Below are 11,492 nucleotides of genomic sequence, written 5' to 3' on the forward strand. Positions count from 1 at the left end.
AAATTTTTAAAAATTCACAAGTCTTCCTGTGAGACGATTGTGTGAAAAATGCGTATTTTATGATTGGCTTTTCGCAAATATTAAATTGAATATTATATGTGGTGTGTTAGGAAGTAATGCTGTATTAATTCTCTTAAGTCTATAAAAACTGTTAAAATAGAAACTGTGCTATGTAAGATACTTTTTTTTCTAAAGAAAGGACTCGCACTGAGATAGCAGCCACAGGACACCTAAATCTTTCAGAGAAAGAGAATTTATCGCCCCATTATCAGGAGAAACGAACCTCTTCCCATCTCGCTCAGGCAGGACGACGCCATTGGGATTATGAGGAAGAAGCTGACGATGACCTGACAGAATCCTGTGTTTGAATGGAATTTATGCATCACGTATGAGATGTATGAATATGCAACGGGCTACTGTTTTTAAGGGTTAATCCTCTGTTAATGGGGGTCCTTTTTCAGGCTTATGCCCAGAAAAAGGTACCCGGACGTCCAAAACTCTTTGTTTCTATTGTCTCATACTGTCCTAATCCAAATTGTCCAAATTATTATTACTGTAATTGTATTACTATTTTTATAAGCATTTTATTACTATTAAACTTTTAAGATTTTAAAAACAAGTGATTGGCATTTTTCACAACTGTAACTTGAGACCGCATTCCTAGAACTCGTGCCTTCCCATCACCTACCCTCACTTCCTCCCTTGCCCCACATCCTCCAATACCAACATGAAACCAGAGCATCAGCCAGTACCTCACCTCTCAGTGAGACCCATAACATCCAACACCCACCAAATCAGACAAACAGCTAATCCTAAATACATAATTATCACATTATACAAATACATGGTAAGGGTTGTGATAGTTCACTAAGCTGTTTTGGGGTTGCCTTTTTTTTTGGTACCAGTAATTATGTATAATAAAGGAACTGTCACTTGAGTCAATCAGGTTTTATTCTGGATGTTAACACTTACATTTTTAGAAAATGGAACAAAAGGCTGACAATAAAAAAATAAATTAGCAACTATGTAGCAGCAAGAAAAGTCATGTCTTTTTTTTCTTATTCTTTACTTTCCTCTTGGAGAATATGGCATGTTTCATAGCTAATCTTTTACAGATCCCCATTTTTATTCTCTTTCGAGTTTTCTGCCCTTTCTTTTTGTCAGGTCTGTAAAGCAAAAAAAGGAACATAGAGATTAGAATAAAATGAAAAACACACTTCTCTGTACAAATACATTTGCTGGTATTCTAAATGAGTATATTATGTGTGAATTATGAATTATGTGGCAGTATGTGAAGTACTGTCACAAAAAGGACAATGAACATTACATCTCAAAATGTTATGGTCTTTCAACTTCACAAATCTGTCCACTTTATTGCCATTATACATTCATTTTATGTATTTATTCAGCATTTAAATTTACACAGATATTGAAAACAAGAAACTCATTCACTGAGTACAAAAAAGCACACAGAGTTTCATGCTGAATATATAATGCATGCATATATAATAGAAAGACTTAGAAGAAAGTATGTGAAGTTTAAGACCAGTAGGAAGCATCCTGCAATTAGTACAGGACCTAAATACAACTAGCAAGTGGATTGTTTTCTTCTCTGACAAAAGATGTCATAATGAAAAACACTGAGTAATTATAACAACCATACAAAATTTTTATTAGAAAAAGAAATCTAAGTTATCTTCTGCAATGAATCAGCAAAAGAACTAACTGATGGCCTGAAAGTACTAAAACCACTCTGGCACAACTGACAGAACAGTATCCTCCTTGATAGAAAAAACAGATGAGGTTTCATGAAATTCTTTTAGCATTCTTTTTAATTTTTTAGTAAAGAAAAAAGAAACATTAAGAGATTTAATTTTTTTTGAGAGATATATAAAATGAAACATTTTTTGCTGCTTTTTGTGTCTAATACTCCCTAAGCAAAACCTGGTTTAGTATCAGTAGGATATGAAGCAATACACCTGTACCCATCTGCCATCCAGCAGGCATCTAATGAGTCTCTGGATACTGATCCAAGAGGATAATGGTCTGAGTCTCACTGTGTAACACAGGTACAGCTTTGGGGAGGGAAAATTTGCCTTCCACTGCTACAGCCATTCAAATCCAAAATCACAGAAAAACCCACTACTCTGGAGAGGAATTAATAGAAGTGCAATCAATTATCCTGAACTGGAAAGACTGAGCCATCTGCTGGATCATCTCTTAGCAAATCCCCTTTCCTCTTTTCAGTTAGTTCCATCTGAAAACATTCATAATGTTTTCACACACCATTCACTTGGCTCTCTGATACATACAGGTATGTGTACAGTGTTGTTCTGTATGTAACAAAAGGAAAATCATGGAAGAATAAAAGTACTCAATGTGATCCTCATTAATGGTGGAGATTTAGATCATACTACAAAAAGCACCTGAAGTACCAGAAGGAAAAAAAGCAGAATATGCTACAACAAAGCAAAAGAGACAGGAAGCAATAACTAGTGACTCTTAGTGACTCTTATTATAGGGACTCTTCTCTCTGCCCTTTCATGAGGAATTCAAAGGGGATAAAAGTGTTCCATTACTTCAATTTTCAGTCATCTTGACAGAGCTCCATGCAGCAGTCACCAAGTTTTCAATTCATATAAATCAGTTTTGAAAGAAAACCCACAGACAGGGAATTGGGAGCCCCAGTAAGTGACCTGCCTTTTATCCCACCCTCCCTTCAGTATATACTCCCCAGCAATGCAGCAAGTGGGCAATAGGGAAAGCTGACATCAGTAGTACCTAAAGTGAAAAATCATCTCTTTCTGAACGGATTGCCTGCCATAAGATCTCATCTCATCAGAATGCTGTATGTCACTGTGTTAATGCAGTATCACACTTACTGACAAGCTGCTCTGCTGCGGGACAGACTGGGACAGGCACTGCGCTTGTGACCTGCCTTGCCACAAACGAAACAGCCACTGTCAGTCTTCTCACAGCTGTGCTGCTGAAGAGCGCAGCACTTGCAATTGTTACAGTGAAACCAAGCTGCAAAATAGATAACATGATTTATGATCTTGGAGAAGTTTAAAAGGAACATTCTGAAACTAAGCTTTAAACACAGGCCACATTACCAGGTGTTTAATTCTGGATTAGCTTTACAAAGATAGATGTGGTCACTTTCTGATCCCTTAGCACATTACTAGACATACTGTCAAATTAAGTGTGAGCTATTTTGCCATTAGAACTTTTATCCTGTGTGTCATCTTCAAAACAAAAATAGTGCAGATGTTACAATGTACTCAGATATTTTGATTGTTGTAACAGTAACAAAGATAATGGCTTCAGCAATTTATACAGAGGTATAAATGCAACTAAATTTGTGCATGAAACATAATTTTATCATGATCTCTCAAACATTTTAGTACTTGCCTACTTGTTTAGGAAATTAAAGTTTAGAAAATTAGGAAATACTTATATGACAAATGGAAATATTTCTGTTTTGCCATGATAAATATAAATGGGATTTAGTGTGCCATGGCAAGAATTTATTCCACTTCCACACAGTGCAAGTACAGCTAAACTAAAGAAGAGTAACTTGTGTGAAATTGAGACTTTTTGTTTATTCTATGTCTTCTGAATTACATTTTACTTCTTTCACAGAATATTTTCTCTTCTGGTTTGGAATTTCAGTTTCTTTGGACTAAATGTACTTTTATTTAGAAAATATTTTTCTGTACTTACAGGGCTTTACACATTTTTTGCAAAGAACACAATGTTTCCATCGTCTGCCATCCTACAAAAGGCAAATAAATGGTTTTGTTTATTGAACCCCCCACTGATTTTATCTTAAAATAGAACTACTAGTGTACAGTCCCCACTGTTTACAGGAACAACTCCTCTGTAAGAAGGACTGTGAGTCAGAAACAACAGTCCTGAGAATCTGTGAAAACCACAGATGAAATTTTGAAATTTAGCAAGTTCTACAACTCAAAAGCATGAGCAAAAACGCATGTGTCAACAGACCACAGCTGGGTAAGCTCTGGTCTAAGTGGCAAGCAGCAAACTTGTCCTGTCCTCTTTGCAACACAAAGGAATTAGGGAAAGAGAAATTAATTCTCAGTGGGCTATGGAAGATGTACTGTGAAGGTAATAATAAATCTGTGAAACTGAACTGCTGTGGGTTTCCCATGGAACCCAGTATCAGAACAGGTTTTTACCAAAGCAAGTATTACAGAGGTTGTTATCTGACTACTGCTAAAACTTCCATTCAGAAAGAAGTGAAAATACTTACTTTTGATGTGCATGAATTGCATATCTCACAGTGCTGGTTACCAGAACTAACATATCGCTGACATACACTGCAAAATCTGGGGAAAAAGATGTACTGGTCCCCTATTTGTTCACAAAACAATTAATTTTATACAACCTTAACCACTAATATAAGGACTGCAAAATCGCTTTGTTGAATTAAAAATTCTGTCTTTGCTGCACAAATGAGCACTTAGGCCATTTACACACAGTACATCCACACAGTAAAATTCAGGTCAAATTATCAACAGCATCAGTAGTAAATGAAACTAAATTTCTCTCTCCTTGATGCTTCTCTTACAAGTTCGTTTTTTTAGTAATGTATTAACAGCTGATTGTCAGACATAGCTGTAAAATTGTCTTGTAGATGTAAGACAGTATTTCCTACAGACAAAATAAGGAATCTCATAATTCCACACTGAAAAATTTAAAAGTCTTTTTAGACATTTCAGCTCTCCTACACATTGTTTATATAATATGCAACTTTAGAATGAGACAGAAAAATGTGGTCTTAAGGCCGGCATCCAAGTTAGGCAAGACACTATGGAACAGCACCATCCCAAACTCCTTTGGAGACTTTATGCCCTAATTAAGAAAAAAGACACTCTTTCAAAAGTCACCTGAGCATTAATATATCTTACCTATATCCCTCTTCTTCAGGAAGCACAATCATACTGGGGGTAAGGTTTGTGAAAATACGGACAGGAGACTGTCTACGACCTGTCTTGCCATGTTTATACAGTGCATGATTATCATAGTCTACCTAGAAAAATAAAACCATAAAAAAGATTCTTAAACTGAATGCCAAGCACAGGCAGAGCTATTTACATATTTATTATCTTTATAAGTGCCTTATGAAATCTTCGTGTTTATATACAAGACTCTAACCCCAAATCAGATTACAAATTATACATCAAGTTTTTTGTCTCATTTACCTGTAAATTTGTGCAAACATAGTATTAGGCTAGACTCACTACACCTCAATAATCATATTGTATTTATTCCTTTTTGCTTGTTTGCATGGGATATGTAAGATAACACTGCAGTTGATTACAAGAGCAACCTGCTGTAAAAAAATGATCTATACAGCTTGGCTTGTCAGTACAAGAGATGACATCTTAACCTATCTCAGAGAAATTACAAAGTTGCAAATCCAATCAGCCTGCTTTTTCCAGCACTGCCTTCAGAGACTTGTCACAAAAACTCTCAAGGAATGCAGAGTCTAGCCTAGCATGAGTTTTCCATTTTCTTCAACAATTTTCATTCTACAAGACACACTGTTCAGAACATCAATGCCAAAATTCATGCAGAGTTGTTACATGAAAAAATAAACCTTTAGTATCACGAATACCCATGACTGAGCTGTCAAAACACACTGAAGTAGGTGTGCCCAAACTATGCACAGAATGGATACAATACTGAAGAAGCTGATGCCACATCATTGCTTTATCACTGACAAGTTTACTTATTAATTCCAAACATTTCCATGATTGCAATTCTACTCTGATCCCAGTAGTTTTGGAGATGAAAGACCTTAGTTTTGTAATATATATATATATTTTTTTTTAGGCTGGGCACTACCCACTGACATTTAACATCAGTGAAGAATAAAAATACTCTTCATTTGTTATGTACATTTGTTATTGAGCACACTCATTATGTACTCAACATACAAGTTACCTCTCACCTTTGCAACAAGCACCTGTCACAATTAGTGCAAATTTGTTATACTGAAAGCCTGCCAGAAGAAATGAGATAATGGATAAATGACAGATGAGTTAAAGATACGTAATAGGAACATGATCAAGTTATCACAGATACAACTAATAGAAATACAGAATCCAGGCTTCACATAAACAAGACCCAGCTACAGAGAAGCACTGCCACTGCACCTGCTTTCACTCATATTCCTCTCACATTGCACACAGCTGGTATAATTAGCAGAGTCACTGGGTTCAGCCATACCTGGTAATCCATCATACTGAAGCTCGGGAAAAAGTCAAGAATGCGAGACTCAAAGAAGTATGGAAATATCCAGAACATGGGCATCTCTCTGTTGTCATGACCTAGTAATGAAAAAACTTTGGTGTACATAGGAGAAAAACATAGTACATGTAGCATGAGAAATTTACAGTGAACATTCCAAATACATAAACGTGGCTATGTACATCATGCTGGGCAGAAGAACTGGTTCTCTTAGGCAACAGAAAGTTTTGGCATATTGTACATGTGGAGATGTAATTACAATCTTGACATCCACTTAGATTGCTAAGAAAATGTACTGGTTTGATAGCTTATTTTTCTCTACCTTTAAAGCCCATTTTAATTGCAAAGTAGATTTGCAAAAAAAAAAAGGGAAAAGTTTTGAAGACAGACTTTGAGAATTGGGCATTACTGAACTAAAAATATCAGGAGAGTAAATCAGGTACATGATAGTTTATCTTTAGAAATTGTAACATGAGGATGCTCACATTCACCTGAGTAGCAAAAATTACAAACTTATAAATAGGTACTTTTTACTTAAAGTGGTGTTACAGCACAAGCCACCCATCTGGCTGTAGTACATACCTTCTTTTTCTGTCTCACTCCACATTGCCATCAGTTTTTTAAAACTAGAAGCCAGTGCTTCCACTAAACCTCCAAATGGGGGATCAGCTACCATAATGACTCTTTCACCATTCTCTTCACACAAGAATTTCCTGCAAGTTTCACGTGCAGCCTGTAAGAAACAGAGGTTAATTCCCAGAAATCATTATTCAAGAACTGTAAACATTGTCTCTGGTAATAAACCAATCACTGCAGAAGTTTCAACTATGATGACGGAACTTTGCTTCCCTCTTGTGGAGGTGAATTTCCTCTTGGGTAGCATTTAAAAAAAAAATCCACAAAAAATGCACCTAGATTTGAAGGACTGAAAACAAGTGCCCTGTTCAGCTAACATATAAAACATTACTGAAAATCAAAGAATGAAACTGTCTCCTTTCCAGTAGTTCTCTTCCATTCAATTCAAAGCTATTACACTTATGCTAACTAATGCTGTTTACACACCTTAATTGCTGCTTCTATTAAAATGTTCTTAATTAATTCATGTTTTCCCATGATGTTTTCTACTAGAGTAGTCATGAATTTCCTACAAAATTCTGCATCAACAACATGCACTTTTTTACCAAAGCACTCAATAAATACTTGACCTTACCTCTCCACCAAAAAAATGATGATTGAACATGTTGTAATGGCAAAATTCATCCTCTGTGTAAAACTGTGAATACCTGTAAAGTAAGTTTTGATAGGAGTAGAAAAATATCAATAACTTTTTGTCTATCCTAGGATAGGATATTTAGAGTGAAAACAAGCCTCAGGAGAAACATCATGTTTGGGTTCTGATTACTGACAACACATACCAATACTGAGAAATTATTAAATATACTTTTCTCATCAACTGGATGCCATTTGTGTATGCATACAGGAACAGAGATACAGAGACAAGAAAGGGAAAACAACCACCAATTTATCTCTTAAAGTAAGAAGACCCATCTTTGTATATGTTCTTCAGATATGTAAACATTTGTTAAAACCTACCTGAAATCAATATCTAGCAGAAGGCCTCTAACATTGAATTCTTCTTCTTGTGATGCTTTTGACTGGATCATTTCATGAAGCCTGAAGTATAATTGGAAGAAATTTAACACATAATGACCAACTTCAGAAATGATCTTGCAAGACAAGAATGCCTGGTACTTTACTAAACATAAACCAAACAGATAGAGAAAACTGAGGAGCCTAAACTTCAGTGATTCCGTTTGGCCTGTACTCCAAGTTAGAAAAATAGGTTAGTCTTGAAAGATGACAAGTCAGTGGAGTCCCCTTGATCACCACACACAAAAAATCACAAGGTAAGAAACTCAATGTCACTTCCATAACTATCATAGATAGTATGTGAAGTGTGTATGTGTGTTATTGGCAGTGTTGCCACAGTCTTCTCTGGTATTTTATAATTTCAAAGCTAGACCCCACTAGATGCTTGGATAATCCCAACTAATAGAGGCTCACCAATAGTGAACCTCTTATGGGAAAATCATTGACTATATTCATTAGTAAGCTGTACAGCTTTGAGACAGAAATACTATGTGAAAGTGTAACAATTCTCAGTGATGTACCTGGGTGTTCCAACAGAGAGGACTCGTCTGAATCCTAAATCTATAAGGAGATTCAGTAGGAACTGGCAACTTCTGTCTGTAAATAAATACTGTGCATTTGTTTTTTTATTCTCCAGCGGATACAGAAGCTGACTTGGATTTTTCAGCTGGGCAGTGGTGATATCACACAGGAACTGGTGATCTGAATGTTTTTTCCATTCTGCTGGCAAAAGCAATTGCTGGCATTCCTGGCAAAACCTCCTCTTTGATAATGGCAACAGAACAAAATTCTTGTACCTTTAAATACAAAAGACAATAGGGAACAAAGTTTGGAAAAAGCCTCTCTCAAAGAGGAAGGGAAGCTATGGAGGGTTTTTTTTATATTTTAGGAGTTCAGATACTTAAACAGACAATGCAGTTTACATTGCTCTCACAAAACTCCACAAGAATGAAGTATTATTTCTAAAAAAATTTTCAAAGGACACTTTGAAATGCATAAAATATAGCCACCAAATATACTGGGAATCTCCATAAAATAACTGGATTACAGAGCGAAGACACCATCAACTATCAGCAAAGTCCTGTATGTTTACACATGAAATTCAGGCATCACTTGTTACTATGTTACCTTTGCTTCTTTTCACAATGTTAAGCCTGTTTCTTTTGTAGACTAAAGTCAGGAATAAATCTTTTTTAACAGAAATTACTACTGACCTCTTGTAAGCACACTATGAGCACTAACATAGGAATGACTGTACATACCCCCAGAAAAAACCTCAATGCCCTCCCCCCAGTTTCTGGGATGAAAACACCATGCTCTAGTTCAGTGTTTCATGCTATTTCCTTTCCATTGCCATACAACAATTCTTATTTGCCCAAATTCATCTTTTCATATTTTAAAGAATCTTGAAATATTATCCCTACATTCAGAGTACCTAAACCTACCTATATTACTACATCTTTACTGCAGAAAATATACATTAACAATACCTGTCCACATTCTGTCTGTGTGTAAAACAAGGCTGCTGACTTCTATTATATTCTTCACGTGCTGCAAGTCTAGCTTCTGACACCTGTAAAATTTGCATACATGAAAAGTTATAAAACTAACAGCTACTGCTGTATGTGGTACATCAAATCTCAACATGAAAAAAAGGGTGCATCAAATGTCTCATGCTTTAGCTACTTAGCAAGGAGAAATGATTGCTTTTGTTGTTTCAGAAGAACAAGTATGTCTGCAGCACAGGGGCATGCTGCAAAACAACACAAGCCTCTCATTGTGAATTTAAACTATGCATTTCATTCTCCTATCACATGTAATACTCAGAGAAAAATTCAAAAGGTGATTTTGAGGAAGACAGAAAGAGCCATCCTTTCCATTAATGTGTGCCAGCAGTTATGGTCCCTCTGAAGAACTATGATCTGATCCTGATAAGCTGATGACAGTAGAAATGTTGCCCGAGTCTTTAGTGTGAAATCACTTTTAAGGCACGACAGCTCCTTGTTATGATCTGCACCTGAGTCTTTTAACATTTCAGTCTCTCACACTCTTCTCTGAGTCTTCTATCTTGTCCCCACAAGACATACTCATGGTTTCACAACAGTTTCAAAACATTTGGTCAAAACTTATGGAACTGTTTTACTTAAAGAGACAACAGTAAAATTCAATGCAAGAAAAGACATCATAATACAAGTGATATTCAAAATGAATGACAAAGAGAAATTGCTGCAGATATTCTGAGCCTACCGAGCACCATGCCAAGCCCCACCATCTCAGCATTTTGTATACCCCACTGTTGTTTGTATCCAGTAGATTTTCTCTGTCTTAATTAGGGAAAACAAGGGCATCTTGGGATCAGAAGTACCCAATTTTGTTCAACATTGCAAAGCATTGGCAAACTTCCTATATGTTTTGGCAATAGAATAACAAATGCCAGGTTTGCTCAAAATGTACACAGCCTTTCTTGAAAGCTATATTTGAAACACGTTCTCCTGACAGAAATAAGTGCTCAGCTAAATATCAATTATTACACCAAGTTTAGAAAATAAGACTTACCAGAGATTTCCACAATAAAATATACCTTTTAAATTGCTAAAGAGAGAAAAAAATCGCCAATGTTTTATAAAACCATAGCATGACTTGGGTTGGAAGGCACATAAAGATCATCTAGTTCCAACCCTCCTGCCATGGGTAGGGGCACCTCCCACTACACCAAGTTGCTCAGAACCCCACCCAGCTTGGCCTTGAAGATTTCCCGGGATGGGGCATCCACGGCTTCTCCTGGTAACTCTTCCAGTACCTCAGCACCCTCACAGTAAAGAATTTCCTAATATCTCATCTAAACCTCTCCTCCGAATGCTCAAAGCCATCACTCCTTGTCCTTCCACTACACGCCCTTGCAATAAGTCCCCCTCCGGATTTCCTGAAGCCCCCTCCAGGTATTGGGAAGCTGCTATCAGCTCTTCCCGGAGCCTTCTCTTCTCCACGCTGAATAACCCAAACTCTCTCAGCCTTCCCTCACAGGGAAGATGCTCCAGGCCTCTGATGACCTTGGCAGCCCTGAGTCTTTAGCATAGCCTTCAGCAGTGCTCTCTTACCTTCTCATCTTCCCACTGGAAAAAGTTACAATCCTTTCTATCCCTACAAGCCGAACAAGCATAGAATCTTCTTCCTTCCTCTTTTCCTTGGCTGGTCTTCACAAACAGAAGTGCAGGACCTAGGGACAAACGCGAGGATAGGATAACACAGGGAACACCTGCAGCCCTGTTTCACTGCTCCGCTGCAAGAGCCGAGCTTCCAGAACACGGCCTCCGCAAGCCTGCAGCAGATCAGCCCGCGCCGGGAGCGCAGCGGGAGCTGAGCACAGGGACGCTGGGGAGATGAGCCCCGGGCCCGGCTCACCGTGAGGGCAGCAGGGCGCGCCGGGCGCCGGCCCGAGCAGGGCGAGCGCTGCGGGCCGCGGCCGCTCCGGGCCCGCCGCCGCCGCCATGGCCCCGCCTCCGTCCCGACGGGCACCGCGCGGGCGGGCGGGCGGGCTGGTGGCGCCCCCCAGCGGAGCGGCGGCC

The 11,492-nt window shown here is 37.9% G+C and overlaps 1 protein-coding gene across 4 annotated transcripts; it reads right to left on the minus strand.

The window, feature by feature from the left end:
• Positions 1 to 933: 933 nt before the first annotated feature.
• On the minus strand, positions 934 to 11,453 carry ZCCHC4 (zinc finger CCHC-type containing 4). 4 transcript variants are annotated; one of them, XM_071432599.1, is made up of 13 exons: positions 11,329 to 11,453; positions 11,025 to 11,143; positions 9,417 to 9,499; positions 8,448 to 8,723; positions 7,870 to 7,950; positions 7,487 to 7,559; positions 6,859 to 7,009; positions 6,256 to 6,356; positions 4,932 to 5,053; positions 4,274 to 4,349; positions 3,724 to 3,775; positions 2,883 to 3,027; positions 934 to 1,166 (listed from the first exon to the last, which is right to left on the minus strand). In XM_071432599.1, exons 1-13 carry the CDS (start codon positions 11,414 to 11,416, stop codon positions 1,043 to 1,045), a joined length of 1,491 nt encoding a protein of 496 aa, XP_071288700.1. In that variant the 5' UTR covers positions 11,417 to 11,453; the 3' UTR covers positions 934 to 1,042. The 4 variants fall into 4 exon arrangements, with proteins under 4 accessions (XP_071288700.1, XP_071288701.1, XP_071288703.1 ...); XM_071432600.1 differs by lacking the exon at positions 2,883 to 3,027; XM_071432602.1 differs by lacking the exons at positions 2,883 to 3,027; positions 4,274 to 4,349 and having other exon boundaries at positions 1,113 to 1,166.
• Positions 11,454 to 11,492: the final 39 nt, after the last annotated feature.

This window comes from Agelaius tricolor, unplaced genomic scaffold (genome assembly GCF_023055355.1).
Source record: "Agelaius tricolor isolate 1412-34295 unplaced genomic scaffold, bAgeTri1.0.p SCAF_8, whole genome shotgun sequence".
Taxonomy (NCBI): domain Eukaryota; kingdom Metazoa; phylum Chordata; class Aves; order Passeriformes; family Icteridae; genus Agelaius; species Agelaius tricolor.